Source organism: Drosophila subpulchrella, unplaced genomic scaffold (assembly GCF_014743375.2).
Source record: "Drosophila subpulchrella strain 33 F10 #4 breed RU33 unplaced genomic scaffold, RU_Dsub_v1.1 Primary Assembly Seq354, whole genome shotgun sequence".
In the NCBI taxonomy this organism is placed as follows: Eukaryota; Metazoa; Arthropoda; class Insecta; order Diptera; family Drosophilidae; genus Drosophila; species Drosophila subpulchrella.
Genome location: NW_023665577.1, coordinates 3,882,374 through 3,897,196, shown reverse-complemented (window position 1 = coordinate 3,897,196; position 14,823 = coordinate 3,882,374). Strand labels below are relative to the sequence as shown.

The window sequence follows — 14,823 nt, the reverse complement described above, 5'->3', positions numbered from 1 at the left end:
AGTTGATGATCACTTATTAAGCTAAGTTGCTGTATAAAAAGCAGTTCTCCAACGTTATTAAACTGAAAATAAGAGGTTTATAACACACAGTACAGAATATTTTTATAGGATCAATCATCCTGAACCGTCGTTTGAACTACCATGATACTTTGGCAATCATTAAACTAAGAATTAATTAATTTAGAAATATTTTTTATAATAAACCTTTTATTTGTATAAGTAGTGACATAAGCAACATCAGTCTGTTATTCCGGCCATAATGGATCATAACTAATTATTTAGGTTCAACCCGCTTATGTTGATATTATTGGCGGAATCATCATCGATGGAAAAGTTGAACTTGAATGGGCTTCCGGAGCTCTCCTGGAAATTGGTCTGCACCTTGGGAGCTGAATCGGGCTCCTTGGCACTGGGAGCTGGATGGGGCTCCTTGGCATTGGAGTCTTCGGCGGGCGCGGAAAAGTTGAAGCGGAAGTCTTTTCCGGATGACAAAAGAGCTGATTTCTTGACGAAGCTGGACTTTACAACTGTGTCATTCGTAGGTGTAAACTTGATTTGCTGGGCGGCCAAGAGCAATTTCTGCTCCTCCTTCTGCATCTTTTCTCGGTAGTCGCCGAGGGACATCTTCATCACCTGGCGCTTCTTGATGAGCGGAGCTTTTGGGCTGGTCAGGATCTTCAAATTCTTGGCGGTGTCCTCGGCCACTTTCTGGCTCAGTTTTCCTCCATTGAGGGCATCCTGCAACTGTTGCACGCACCAGCAGAGCTCCACTTCGAACTGGGTGACGATGTCCTCGGGGATCTCGGGTTCCGCAGCCGGTGTGGGCTTCTTTATAGCTCCCTGGATTGGCGGTGGTTTATTTATGGACTTGGCGGTTCGTCGTTTGTGCATTTCTCTAATATTTATGTTTTCAACATGTGCGCGAGATCTAGAGATGGAACCAAGTGCCATTTTTGTTCGATACTATCGAAAAATCGCAAACGAGCTTATTGAACAATCTGGCAGCTCTGCTCAACCAGCTGTTTGTCTTCTTCTTCCAACAACATTAATAGCAAAAATTAAGGAAAAAGTGTAACATCTTTTAAAAACCACTTAAGGAATATAAGGATATGGCACAAGTAGCTTTTTTGGACAACCTCCTCAGGGAATATCTAGTTTTCCGTGGATTCTCGGGCACCTTGAAGGCCCTCGACCTGGAGCAGCGCACTGAAAAGGACCAACATTTCCGGGCCGAGAGGATTCTGGAGCAATTTAACAATGCTGTGCAAAATTCGGACCTACAGGCTCTAAGGAGCTTGTGGTTCCACCTGGACAACAACATATTCTCGAAGTTGGAGCACACCTACGCCGTGGGTGAGTTACATGTTCCAACTATTCAAGCATTATTTCTATAACACATCGATGACTAATCTCCTCCAGCTGTCAAGAAACTCGAAAACAGCCTCCTTAAATACTATCTGGTGACCGCCCATACCAGCAATCGTCCCGAAAAGGTGTCCGAGTTCTTCAACAAGTTGGCTGGCGACCTGCAGCAGCAGAGCGAGTGGAAGGATTGGTTCTGTGCGCTGAGACTAAAGACTCCAGTGGCCAATATCCTGCTCATGATTCTTGTTTTATTGTAGATTTCCCCTTCTGTAAGAACGCCGAGGAGTCGCCCACCTTTGCCCTGTTCTTCACCAAGCAGTGGCAGGATACTTTGATGCTTTCGCTGCGAAACTTCCTGACCACCGTTTACCAGTGTCTGCCGCAGCCCACATTTGTGCGGGCGGAGCAGGAGGCGGCCCACATGCAACGCCTCAGCGAGGACAATGCCGGGCTGCGTGCTCGCCTCCTCAACCTGCAGCAGGAGCTACATCAGCTGACCCAACAGCAGCAGGGGGCTTCGGCCGCCGGAACTAGCGGAGGATCCATTGGCGATGGTGGCGCTCGGCGACGCAGCGTCTATCGCCAGCAGCAGAGTCTCAGCGACATCCTACCCTTCGATATCAGTCCACCCGGCCACATCGTCGACGATTTCTGCATCATTGCCACTGAGGCGAACAGCGTGAGCCAGGCCAGCGACGCCCAGGCCCGGAGCCTCAAGCAGCTCATCCGTAACATCGGATCTGGAAGCTCGCCTGTAATGGGACGGAAGGACCAGGCAGCCAGTTCCCTGGGCGACAAGTCTACCAAACGCAGGTCCGGCAGCGTGGGACGCAGTTGGATTTAAAAAGATAAGTAACTAAGTTAAGCTACCACTATATTTCCAGCGAGTAACATGTAATTCCGATCAAAGTTTAATACTATAGTTTTGAAATTAGTTTAAATTTTACACGGCTGTAGGCAAGCTTCTTTATATAAAATAGTTTAAAAGTATTTCAATTGAATCAAAAAGCTAAGTTCCCAAATATTTTAGATTTAGAGACCTCTTATTTATAAATCGACATTAAAGAAAAACAGAATTTTAAAAGAAAGATTTAGTTTTTTATATTTTATCGAAAATTGAATTGTGAATTAAACTCAATTGTTTGGTCCAAACGGGCACTAAAGGATTTGCCTAAGCGGTAAAAAACATTTCCCAAATCTAGAGTAGCATCTAGACAAATAGACCCGCCAAGAAAACAACTACCAAGGGTTTCCAAGTGTGTTATCCAATGTGTTTAATTTTTAAGCGATTCTCATCAGTTCGTAGGCGTACAAGTGTTGTACTACAAAACAAAGAGCAATGCGTGTAGCGTAATACATAATTGCAATAAATAACGTAAAATTACAAATAAATATATTGTAGGTGTACAGACGATTCGTATTCGTGTATAAAACATCTCCGTTTATACAAGCAGCACAATTTAAAAAATACAGTTTATTGTATAAAGGTGTTGTGTATATATAGTGATATATGTATATGTTGCATAAAGTAGCATCGCTTCTGACTCGTTTCCGTCGTCCGTCAATAAATGCAGTTTCGGCTTGGCTACGGAAGGGAATTGCTCATCTGATTATGGGATCCTTTCTTATGGAATATGTATTATCGCTGGCTACAGCAGTGGGTTAGACCCACTCTACAACGCCGTTTCGAACGAGGGCAGCGGAGGATTCGCCACCGGAGCTGCCACGTACTTGTTGCCTTCGGCGCTGGCTGCACCAGCTCCTCCAGCTGCTCCATTTGCCCTGGCAAAGCTGGGCTTCAGCTCCCCGCGCATGAAGTTGTTCTCCTCTGTCTGCAGGAAGAAGTTCCGCTTCAGGTCGAAGCTGGAGGGAACGGTCTCGCCGGCCTCTGAACTGGCCCTTGATCCTCCGCTGGTGTTGGAGTGATCCTCCTCGCTATTTGCTTCCGGAATCGTGGTCGACATGATGTCCGTTCGTGGTGGAGCTGCTGCAGCAGCCACCATATTAACAGGACCCCGCATCTTGGGGGCGAAGGTCTTGGAGGGCGATCCAAACTGACCCTGGCGCAGCATCCTCCGGTTGGCAAACGTCTTGGGTGAACCACTCAGGTCGAGCAGCTTGAGGCTGGTGTTTATCGTGGGTTTGCTTCCAGTCGGTGTAACTTTCTGTCCAGCTCCAGCTCCATTGGTCTTCAAAGCGGGCGGAGTTGGGGCGGCTTGGGTTGACTTCTTCAGCAGCTCCACGGCGGATACCTTCCGCTGGACAGGACTCGCCTTGGCGGACTTGGCCAGCAGCAGCTTCTTGAAGTCCATCAGCGTGGTCTTGCTCTGGCCAATGCGATCGGCACAGGTGTTGAGGCGTTCGGGGGCGTCGTCGGTCCAGTTGCGGGATGGCTGCTTCATGGGGGGAACTTGGATGCTCTCCGGACCTCCCTCCACCTCTCCGCCCCTCGTGGGCGTGGAGGTGAGGAAGGCTCCTACTCGATTCCTTGGCACAATTGGCGATATGTTGCTCCTGTTGCCTTCCGCTGACGCATTCGCAGCTCCAGTTGCAGCCACTGGGCGAGGCAGTCGGTCGGCCCGTCGAATGGGCGTGGCATAGAGGTCATCCCGGCAGGTCACATTGCCAGTGGGCTGAGGCCTTGGCTGGCTGCGGCGACTCTGCAGAGTCCAGTAGATGGGCGCATTGCGCTGGAAGGGCGTGGCAGTTGCATCTTCCTTTGGCTGTGTGCTCGGTGCTGGCTGCACTTGCTCATAGATATTAGAGAAACGTTGATACCCTGGGAATTGGAAAGAATTTAAACCGTATTAGACTCTAATATTTTATTAAAGGAGTTCCTCTGGGTATTAGTAAGCGGTTTTAAGTGCGGATCGTTAGGGTTACCAAATAAAACAAGCGATAAGTTCAGGGCAAGCGGTTCCATACGTACCTTGGCGTTTCGGATGACATTACCTGGGAATCCCCCAAATCCCAATGAGCTGAGCGAGTATTTACAAATGCCAATCGGTTTGGTGCTTGGGTGCAGGGATGCAAATGCGAATGTGGTGGTTGTGGATGGGATGGTTCGACTATATGTATGGGGATTCCTTTACCGCAGACCAAATGCCAATGATAATGTCAATGCCGAATTTTCGTTTCTTTTTGATTTATTCTCTTTTTTCTTTTGTAAAAACATTACTTACGATCGGTGGTAAATTGGATTTTGTTTATGGAATGTGGTTGAACTTAGCCGAGAACTTAACTGGTTAGGCCATGTGCTAATCTTTCAAGCTACTCGAGAGACTACTGATCATTCGTTAGTCGGAGGGAGTGTGCAAAAAACTACTACTACTTTATAACATAGACAAACACACGGGCAAATTGATTCAGAAAATGCAATAGAAGTCTTTTGCACGCCTCACAATCCGTCGATTTTGGAAAATGAATAGAAAATTGGAAAAGAAAAACTCAAAAGATTAGCATCATAGTCGTGGACGATCCTAAACTTAGGTAGTACTTGTGGTAGTTTGAGTATTATATCGATGTACAAGACGTGAACGGTGCAAAAAACTTTACAAAATGTACAATAATCATGTGTTGGTTTATGTTAATTATAATTAGTTACAAACGTATTTATGAGTAAACAATTAACATTTATTAATTAACTAGAGCTAGGGTTAAAAAACACACACATAACTGATAAAACGAGCAAGATTTGGCGGAAATAGATTACAAAACAAAAGGCATTAATACTTTGTTTATAATTTGTAAGTAACGATAAGTTTAGTATATTTTTGCAGTTCTGTTTAAAGGTTTTTGGAGTGCAAACTGTATAAACAGAGTGAAGTATTTAGTCTTGCAAGCCAGCTGGTTTATAGATTTCAGGGAAATGGGTATATATTTCGGTTAAAAAATAGAAGCTCGTCTTGGAGCAGCATATCAAGTGTGTTCGGATTGGACATTGAACACCAGGGGAGGAGGGAACGGGCCAGGACAGACCCCCATCTTGGCCCATTGAACACGCACGAGTCTGGCCAAGTGCATGCAACTTTAATGAGCCCACACACTAGGTGGCTCGAGGGTCTCTGGGACTCCTTTGAGCCGTGCCAATCTCGGCAATTACGGTTTTCGTGTAGTGTCTGCCCAAGGGTCGGGAGAAGGGGCTAAGCTAACTACCATATCTCGGTAACCTCGAATTTCTGTAGAATGCGCTGGCGACGGTTGCCATTCTCGTCGCCGGGCAGGATGATTTTAAACGGACGCAAAAGCACACTGTCCACAAAGGACTTGTGGTACTTTTGGGACGGCAGGGTCTGAGACATGGGCGGGGCCATCGCCTCCTCATCCTCCTCGGAATCCTCGGAGTCTAAGGCGTTCTCGTCTGGCCTTTGTTCTCGCGAAGCCACGGACAACAGGGCGGGTGAGTCATCAAAGTTCTCGAGCGACTTGTTCTTCAGATAGGAGGAATCGTTACCAATGCTCAGCGACAGCGAAAACTCATCGACCAGGCGCTCAAAGGACTTGGCTATCCGCCGCTCCCCGCCAGGTGAGTGGGTCTGGGTGTGGGTGGCGGAGGGCAGGTGGTTGCTCAGGTTGCGCAGCCGGAGGGAACTTGTTGCGTGCTGCACGGAATTTAGGGGCATTGCACTCGAACTAGGTGCTCTCTCGCAGCCGAAGGACACGGAGAGATTCTCCTTGTTCATCTCCAGCTTCAGCTCATCGTTGGCCAGCCGGTAGCTGTTGTTCCGCTTGAGGGCGGTGCGCGGCTGGCCGGGATTGCCAGCGATGGAAAAGTGCAGCGCAATTGGGTCAATTGATAGGGGCTTGGTGGGGGGCTTGTCGCTAACTTTCGCCCTCGGCGGCAGGGGTGGCCCTCGACCATCCCCCAGGGGGGTAGTTTCCATTTCAACAACCCTCACTTTCGACTCGCAATCTTTGGGGTTCTGATGGGGATGCTGCTGGGGCTGATGCTCCCTTACACTTGATATGCTGCCCGCTGACTTGCTGGCTGTGTGGTGATTAAGGGTGCTCTTGGCAGTGTTATTTACAGGGATACAGGATGTGGATAGGGATGCGGACAAGGATACGGATGCGGATTGAGGTTGTATTGCAAGTGGGCAAGCGGTTTTCGGGCAGCTGCTGACTGACGGGAGCTGCTCTGGCTTACCTTCTTCACCGGAGTGGCCCGATGCCGATGAGGAGGAACTGGTGGCGGTGGAGCCCGTCGAGGAGTTCGATTTGCCCGATGGCGAGGGCATCATCAGACTGGCCACTGGGGCGGCAATCGTTTCGTAGAAGGGATTCGTTCGGTTGGCCAGTAGTTGCTTCTGGTCCTGATAGCTGCTGCCTGCCTGGTAGGTGGCCATGCCGGCGGCGTTGCTCTTGCTGAGCGGGGATTTGGCCACAATGGGCCTCACGTTGGCCACCTTGCGATTGCCGGCGATTAGTCCGCCGCCGCTGAGGAGGAGTAGCTTGGCGCTCTTGGTGGTGGTGGCGGCGGTTCCTGCTCCCAATCCTAAACCTAATTGATGATGATCCGCTGATGTGGCCGCCGTCGCTGCACTTTCTGCACTGTGGAGCGCACTTTCGGTTTCCTTCACGTACGGCCCAGGTGCGAAGGTGGTGTGTGCACCCTTGCGCCGCTTCAGACTGTCGGAGTCGTAGACCAGTTTCCCCTCGGCGTTCGGGCGCAGTCGGTTCATCCGATTCGCCAATGCGAGTGGCTTCTCCTCGCTCAGCTCGCCGATTTCCGCGTACATGGGCACACCCCCCTCGCCATGGCCCTTCATCCGGCTGTTACCGCCGAGAAGGGGTGGTTGGGATGACAATGACGAGGACGATGTCGCAGCTGCCGGCTCGACGGGCAGCTGTTGTTGTGCGCAGGACTCGCTCTCCGCCGGAGCAGCCAGCGGAAGAGGGGGAGGAGTGGCTCTGGCATGCCGACGCAAGTGCTGGGGCAGCTCGTTCAGCGAGACGTACTCGGCGGCCGACGCGGGTTCAACCCTCTTGGAAACTATGTCATTGGAATAGTATATACCCATGCCCGTTCCCGTGTTACGTCTGCCATTCAGCTGGTTGTTGTTGTTGTTGCTAATGTCCGCTATGGTGACGTACTCGCCGGCCAAATCGTAAAGCTCGTCATCATTCACCGCGCTTGCATTGGCGGGCTTGGCTTGGATCTGGTTCTTCGAGGGCGAGCTTTTGCCCGGAACTAGTTTAACCCTTAGCTTCTCTAACATCCCGCTGAGCGCCTTGGTGGGCGTCTGCTTAAGCTCGTTCAGGTTGTGGTCCTTGCTGCTGTTTGTGGGCGTCCTCTGTTCCGGCTCGTCCTGCTCCTCATCCTCCTCCTGGTCCACCTCGATGGTCAGGCTGGTCAGCGTGCGGTTGGGATCCATGGCCTGGTGTTCGTCATCGTCGCTGGTGGTGGGTGTGATGATGCACATCGAGGGAATCCTCTTGGAGCTGATGGCCGTCTTCTGCTTGATGCGCTCTATGCGCTCCACACCCTCCAAATCGGAGCTCTCGGAGAACTCCAGCTGCTGCTGCTGCTCCTTCTGGTCCTCCTTTTCCAGCACCTCACCACCTGCACCTGCTCCCTTGGTGGGAGACACCTTCACATTCCTCTTGATGGTGCCCGTCCGCTCCAGGGTGCTGCCAATGGTGCTGCTGCTGTAGCTCCTCTCCAGCGTGCTGCTGCTGGCACTGGTGCTCTGGCTCCTGCTCTGCCCGCTGTGCTTGCCCAGCGAGCTGCTCCGCTCGGGCACATCCGGCCCAGAAACGGCTCCACTCATCAGAGCGGTGCAGACGGTGCCCGCCGAACTGGTCGTGGTGGATGTGGATCCCCGGCCAAACAGCTCGTACTCGCTCTCCGCATTGAGCACCGTCTGGTTGGACTGGCTGCCGAAGGAGTAGCTACTGGTGTGCAGGCTCGTCTGGAGCGGTGTGCCCGGCATGGGCGAGGGCTCCTCCTCCTTCAAGGTCCTAAGTCCGCTGTCCATGTGGAAGGAGGTGTAGTAGCCCTCGGTGTCGCAGCTGTAGGCGGAACTGGTCTCATCATCCAGGTGCCCCGGATAGGCACCCGCCTCCGCCTGGAGCTCAGGCGTGGCAGTGCCCTCACTGGTCACACTGCTGGAGGCGGATGTGTTCAGGAAACGCCGTCTGCTCAGCATGGACGAGGGTGGTCCACTGCCCGCTCCGCCTGGCTGGAAACTGGACACATTCAGCGACGTACTCGAGGCACTCGACTTGGGCTGCATGGTGATCTCGCTGCCAATGGAGGCACGTCCCGATTCCGAGCTGGCACTCCAGTTGCCGCTCGAGGAATGGGGCTGCTCCTCCTTGCCAGCCAGAGCATGCAAACCGTTCCGTCGCTGCCTGTTCAGGGTGGCTGTTTCCCGCATCTTGACATGGGCAGCCGCTCCAAGTGGCCCTGATCCGGAGGATAGTTGGAGTCTGCCCCTGAGCTGGCCACTGCTGGACACACTCATGCTCTTCTCCGAAGAGGAATACGAGGGCTTTCGTTCGTGCGAAAACCGAGATTCACTCTTCTGGGCCACCAGGTGATGCACCACGCACTCGTCGTCGATGTCCCGCTTGCCAGGATCGGCCGCCGGCGATCCATGGTGGCTGCCCTGCTCGGCCTTCTCGGCGGCGGAGCTGTTCTGGGAGCTGCAGCCACTGGTGTCCAGCTGGTCGCCCAGCGGTTCGCCGGCGCGGTGCATGAACTTGAAGCGATTCCGGCCCCACTGCTTCAGGGAGTTTAGCCGGGTCAGGGTGCTCTTGCCCTTGTCGTAGGGCAAGGCAGCAGATTCCTTTTTTAAGATGTCGCTCGATTTGCTGCGTCCGAACTTCTTGCTGGACTTCTTGGCCTCCGTCGAGGAGGACTCCGCCTGGTGGGTGGCGGCCACCGGTGAGGTGGCGTTCGAGGCATTCTTCGACTCCCCATTGCTGTTTACATGGGGGAATTATTTGTGAGTTTTTGGTTTTTGTGTGCAAAATGTTTGGTGTTTTTAGGAGAGAACATAAAAGAGAAAATATGTTTGGTATTTGGTTAGCATTTTTGGTAATGATGGATGGTGATGATATAGAGGGAGGAGTGATAGAGACAGAGTAGTAAAGATTTTGCCTTCCTCATGGGTATTATTGTGAGCATTTTTCAGACATGATTTTGATTTTGACTTTGATTTGGCTTTAAATTTATGGTTTCTGGTTAATTTCACGCACGCACACACAGATGCAAAATACACGAAGTGCCTGGGGGGAATAATAACAACAACAACGAGGGTCTGAAAATTAATTAATGGCGCAGTTCAAAGTTTAATTTTCCCAAATACATTTATATTTTTCATTTTCCCCACTCTGGCGAGGCTGTTCAGTGAACTATTAGAGGCGATTACAACATCTAGGTTTTCGAGTGGGTGAATTCTCCCAGAATTCTTCCCCCACAAGACTGTGCGGCATGCAGGGGGATCGATCGGGGGGCGGGGAGGCACAATATTGGCGATAAGAAGACGACTCATTTCGATTCTGGGCCAGAAAAAAACTTGAATCAAGGGGATTTCGGAGATTTCTGGAGGGCGGCGCCCAAAGTGCAGTCATTGCTAAAACATTTCCACTGTATCTCAGTAAACAGAAAGAAAATCATTTCGATATTGTGTACAAATAAACGCTTTATGAACAAATTCGATTTATGATATCTAAATATATCTGTGTTTGTATAAAAAAATACTTTTTTCTTTAAAAATGTATAAAAAAACGTTTACTTTTAGATTTTTATGATAGTATCATGATTTTTAACTTTGCCTGTATTTCAGGAGATATTTCGACTAACACTTTTTCTAACATGATATGTAAATCCTTAATATTTAAATACATTTTGGATTGAAAGACTTTCCCATTAGAACAATTTAAAAAGAAATCGAAATGTATGTAGAAAAAATACTTATCTTGAACAAAAGCTTTTATAGTTGTCACCTTTATTTTTCATAAAAACCTACAGCATTTCTCTCTGTGCACAAACAGAATCAAACAATCACGAAATGCACTCACAGTTTGACAGCCACTGTCCCGGGCTCAAAGTTTTCGCTGTGCTCCGCATTTTCGACTGCTGATCGCACAGATATCGAACAGCATTGACATAATGGGGCAGACGTATGTGTGAATATGTGTGCCTGAGTTGGGGTCTCAAGTTGCACATACTCTATATAAATATATAGTATGTAGAACGCAGTCAAATGGAATGACGCCGTCGCCGAGTTCGGGGCTGGGTTGGAGCTGGAGTTTTGCAGTTTGTAGTTGGTGGGCAGACGCCAACCGAAAGTCGGGCCAACAAAACAAAATAAGATTTATGAAACTTTTAGCAAAAGGCGTCGTGTGTGCCATTTGAAAAGCACAGGAAAGGCAGAAAAGCAGTGAGCCCAAGTAAAAACATCTCGAATGCGGCAAATGTTGGTGGTGTTTCTGGTACAAGTACCATAGTATGCATTTTTTCTGTTTGCTGTGGGGCTTGTGTGTTGCCTTTGGGTCTTGGCAGAGCAAAGCCAAATCCTACGGGCCATGATTTATGCTGATGATGCACCAGAAATGGCCGAGAGTGGGCCGACTGACTGACAGACTTGGCCAAGCCAACAACCTCAGGCGAAATGCTATGTGGGTGGTTCGCGACCAGGATAACAATGCGGGGGCGGCGAATGGGTGGGTGTCTCGGATGGATCATGAGGTGTATGACTGAGTGGTTTTTTTTTTGAGTGTGTGTTAAGATTGTAAATTATTATGTGGTTCTGCTGAAAATCGTTTAATTTGTTAGGCTGTTTCGCAAATTCGCTTTTGAAAATCATCCAAAATTGGCTTTAGTTTCAAGTTCGCAAATAAAAGCCGGCTGAAATTTGAATTTTTGGCTAGAGTTTCTAATTACGTACGTGGGGCTAATAACACAATTTATTTACAATTTTCTTTGTACAACATTCAATTTTAGTTTTAATCGTAATTTAGAGACATTCAGTTGTTGGTGGCATGCAATTTGTGCTGCTAATTGAGCAAACAATATATGTATACGCTAAAAGTTAATGGCGCAAAACTCCGATTTGTACAGTCGGCCAGGCATTTGTTTAAACAATAAGAGGCGCAATTAAAATACACGAAATTAGGCAAACGAAGAGAACTAAACAGCATAACAAATCGTTCAGCTAACTGGCTGATCACAATAATCTCATAAGAAAATGCAATTGAGAATAAGTCGGATAATACGGGTGTAAATGGGGGTAGGGGAAAACATATCTCTGTATGTACACATGTTTATACGGGGTTTAGTATGGCTTATGTACAGTTCGAGGGGAAGGAAAGAAGGTATACGGTCCTAACAGGACCACATATAGACAGATAGAGTCGGTAGAAAGTTTGGTTTACATACCCATTGGCCGCATCCTGGATCTCCTTCTGGTCGATCCCGGCTATCGTGTTCCGCCGTTTCCCGCGCACCTTTCGCGATCTTGACCTCCGGCTGACCGTCTGCACATTGTCGTCCAGGTTGTTGCCCTCCGTGGGACCGGCGTTCTCCGGGGATGTGCTGCTCGAGGATCCGGCAGTGGTCCCACCCGCATATCCTCCGCTGGTGGACTTTCGCGCCGCACACATCCGCTGGAAGTGCTTCCCGCTGGTGTTCACCGAAATAACTTCGGCGGGGTATCTATTGGGGAGGAATGCGGAGATTGTTTAGTAACACTATTAATCATGCTTTGAAAAATGGTCTACAGCAAAGATTATTTGGTAAGGTCCTACCTAAATAGACTACACACAGTCGAACCTCCACATCTCAAAAAAAAAACTCATCAAAAGATCAAGTTGTTCAGTGGTTTCTCACAGTCTCTATTGACTTTGAATTGGAATTTTGTTAGAAGATAATTAATTATACCTATACTTACTTTCAAGCTTACATTTTGACATAAAGTCTCTCAAATTTGGAAATGGTCAAGCAATACCTAATATTATCTTAACTTTAAAGCTTACTTTTCAAATATTTTCGTTCAAAATAGATCTAAACTAAAGGTACATTGTATACTGATGTAAAAATAGTAGATATTGGCCATGCCTCGAAAGGTGGCTTTTAATTTGCTAATTCAACAAACCAATTACTTTTAATTAAGTTTCATAACCGTAAAAAATGCTTTTAAATTGTGAAAAGGTTAATAAAATTTCCCAAAACGTAATGAAATCCAAATATTTTTCCAAGTGCCTGCAGATGTGGACTGATCGATCTGATGTCGGAATGGGAACCTCGCGCAGTTTGGAGTGCACTTTTGTGGTTATCCAAACAACAATTTGTTTACGCTTTAATACCAGCCAGCCAACCACATTTTTCGTGCTCCAAATCGGTGGAGCGTGAATACGGCTCGTCGTCTGTGGCTGCTCCATTTCGGAGTTTAAAAAGCCGAACAAATGAGCCATGGCTGGGATATGGTATACGGTATGGGTATATGGTATATGGATGGATATCGGAGAAGGGGTGTGGTCCGGACTGGCAGGGAGCGGGGTCGGCGACACTTGCATAATTGTGTGGCCGCATTGTAAATATTCATACGTAATTGAATTAATTTATTTAAGCATTTTTTGCGTCCGATGCGCTCGCTGAGCAAACATCTCGTGCTCCAAAAGCAGACACAATCGAACGTTAAAAAATTGTGAACAACAACAAAACAGCGCTTTTAATAGCTATTCTTTTTTGTGCGTCATGAAACAGAAAACAAACAATAGTTGCCGCGAAATTTGCATAAAAAACGCATTAAAATCGTGTTTAAAATAAAAGAGAAAAAGCTAGACAAGGTATAATGCTTGTAAAACTGTAAGCGCAGCACAATTGGCTTAAAACTTTTGGGTTTTCAGTAAAGGTGAGTGCTACGAAGAAAATTTATATAAACGATTTCATATCGTTTTCTTATTTTCAAAAACAGTTTTTATGTTCCAAAGTTTTGCAGGTCTTTTATAAATTTAAATAGAATCTACTTAACAATAAATTAATTAATATACAATGGTAATATCCCAGCTTGAACCATTTCAATATACTCACTTTAAGGCAATCTGTTTGGTTTGTTCCTCGGGTGAAGGCAAGCGATGGTTCAAAGGCACATCTTTGTTAATGTCGTTCGGGATGAGGGCCTGCGTATGGTGGTTGTGCCGGGAGCTGTCCGCCGCCTGGCTCAGATTCTGGGCGTAGAGGGCGTCGACGGCATCGGCGGAGAGGACGGACGGAGACAGGGCCGGGGTCAGGATGCCATTCTCGCCGATGACCATGGAGGTGCTCACCGAGGTGTCCACGTGGTGCATGCAATCCGGCGTGACGGTGACATCACCCAGCGCCTCGCTGGATGTCCACTTCCGCAGATCCTCGATGGCAGCGGGCTAAAATGTTGGAAAAGAAACATGAAAAAGAGTTAAAACATCGGCTTAATTAAGCATTTGGCATGCAAAAATATTGTTTTATGTTCCACGTGTGTATGTATGCTTCATGTTCTGGCGGACAGGTCCTTAATTAGCCGCACAGGAGAGAGCCTCCTGTCACGAATATCCCTTTATGAGAAATGTACGCTGCCACTTTGTGCCGTGTTTGCGCAAACATTCTCTATGCTTTCCGCAAATTGGGACGAGTCACGCGATTTTTAAATCTCCCAAAATGTAACACGCGTCCCACAGTTCGTTACGAAGCGAAAATCAATCAGCCTAATTAAAAACAATAAAGGGAAGCAGCAAAGAAGTTCCCAAAAGCTGTGGTCAAGTTTTAAAACAACAGTCAGTTTTCTGTTTTCATCGGCATGTACAAGACTATCATCTATCTATCATTTAAGTCCTCTAACTCTTTAAACAGTATCAAAAGAATTTAATAAAATACATTTAATCCCATAAAAATCAATAGGAAAATAAATAAATTGGAGGGCAATATATAATGGATGTTTTTCTCTCCGCTTTGGACAAACATTCCCCCAGATTCGAATTGTCTGCTGGTCCTAAGTGAATTACGCGTTTGAAGGAAAAAGCACAATCGTTTCATTTGATTTTCGATTCGACTGCTGGAATCAATTGTAACAATTGAAAAATAACTGTGGGGTGGGGGACCTTACATTGCCCCCCCCAACTCAGCAGTTTTCCATCCCCCAGTTAAGCCCACCCACACCATTGAAAAATCTACATAAAAAGACACTTGAACTAGATTTCCAATGGGTAAAGTGAGGCTGTTCGGACCATAAAGAAATGCCTGAATCCGACAATGAGTCTGGGTTTTCGGCTCTTTCTCCTTTCTTTAAGACCAACAGTCAAATTCTTTGTGCGGCTCTGCGGCATTTTCCCTCAATGGATGAAGCGGAGCAAATGTGGCCAACTTTTAACGATAAAATATTTGCACATAAATGTCGAGCCGTATATAATAATGCAATTTAAGTGCCGTCAAGACGGCAACGGCAACAGCAAACACAGCAACAGCAAGAGCCACCC

The 14,823-nt window shown here is 47.7% G+C and overlaps 3 protein-coding genes across 4 annotated transcripts in view; 1 reads left to right on the top strand and 2 right to left on the bottom strand.

Moving 5' to 3' along the window:
* Positions 1–187: 187 nt before the first annotated feature.
* Positions 188–940, bottom strand: LOC119561076 (UPF0488 protein CG14286). Its single transcript, XM_037874933.1, has one exon. The coding sequence runs from the start codon at positions 889–891 to the stop codon at positions 271–273; it is 621 nt and encodes a 206-aa protein (XP_037730861.1). The 5' UTR covers positions 892–940; the 3' UTR covers positions 188–270.
* An 85-nt stretch (positions 941–1,025) lies between these two features.
* Positions 1,026–2,453, top strand: LOC119561075 (WD repeat-containing protein 91). The gene is made up of 3 exons (XM_037874932.1): positions 1,026–1,353; positions 1,420–1,560; positions 1,623–2,453. The coding sequence occupies exons 1-3, from the start codon at positions 1,110–1,112 to the stop codon at positions 2,207–2,209; spliced, it is 972 nt and encodes a 323-aa protein (XP_037730860.1). The 5' UTR covers positions 1,026–1,109; the 3' UTR covers positions 2,210–2,453.
* Positions 2,454–2,614: 161 nt separating this feature from the next.
* Positions 2,615–14,823, bottom strand: part of LOC119561074 — a 39,917-nt gene continuing 27,708 nt past the window's right edge. The window contains exons 3-6 of one of the 2 annotated variants that reach the window (XM_037874930.1): positions 13,406–13,737; positions 11,753–12,028; positions 6,512–9,291; positions 2,615–4,144 (exon numbers count right to left, since the gene is read on the bottom strand). In XM_037874930.1, the coding sequence (XP_037730858.1) occupies positions 3,039–4,144; positions 6,512–9,291; positions 11,753–12,028; positions 13,406–13,737 (4,494 nt within the window). In that variant the 3' untranslated portion in view covers positions 2,615–3,038. The remainder of the gene's footprint in view (positions 4,145–6,511; positions 9,292–11,752; positions 12,029–13,405; positions 13,738–14,823) is intronic. The other variant, XM_037874931.1, reaches the window with a different exon arrangement.

What these genes read in the sequence shown, in the direction of transcription:
- LOC119561075 (XM_037874932.1), top strand. Translation starts at nt 1,110, where the DNA reads ATGGCACAAGTAGCTTTTTTGGACAACCTCCTCAGGGAATATCTAGTT. An exon ending in GGAGCACACCTACGCCGTGG is followed by an intron (nt 1,354 to 1,419) that starts GTGAGTTACATG and finishes AATCTCCTCCAG; the next exon opens with CTGTCAAGAAACTCGAAAAC. An exon ending in CGAGTGGAAGGATTGGTTCT is followed by an intron (nt 1,561 to 1,622) that starts GTGCGCTGAGAC and finishes GTTTTATTGTAG; the next exon opens with ATTTCCCCTTCTGTAAGAAC.
- LOC119561076 (XM_037874933.1), bottom strand. Translation starts at nt 891, where the DNA reads ATGCACAAACGACGAACCGCCAAGTCCATAAATAAACCACCGCCAATC.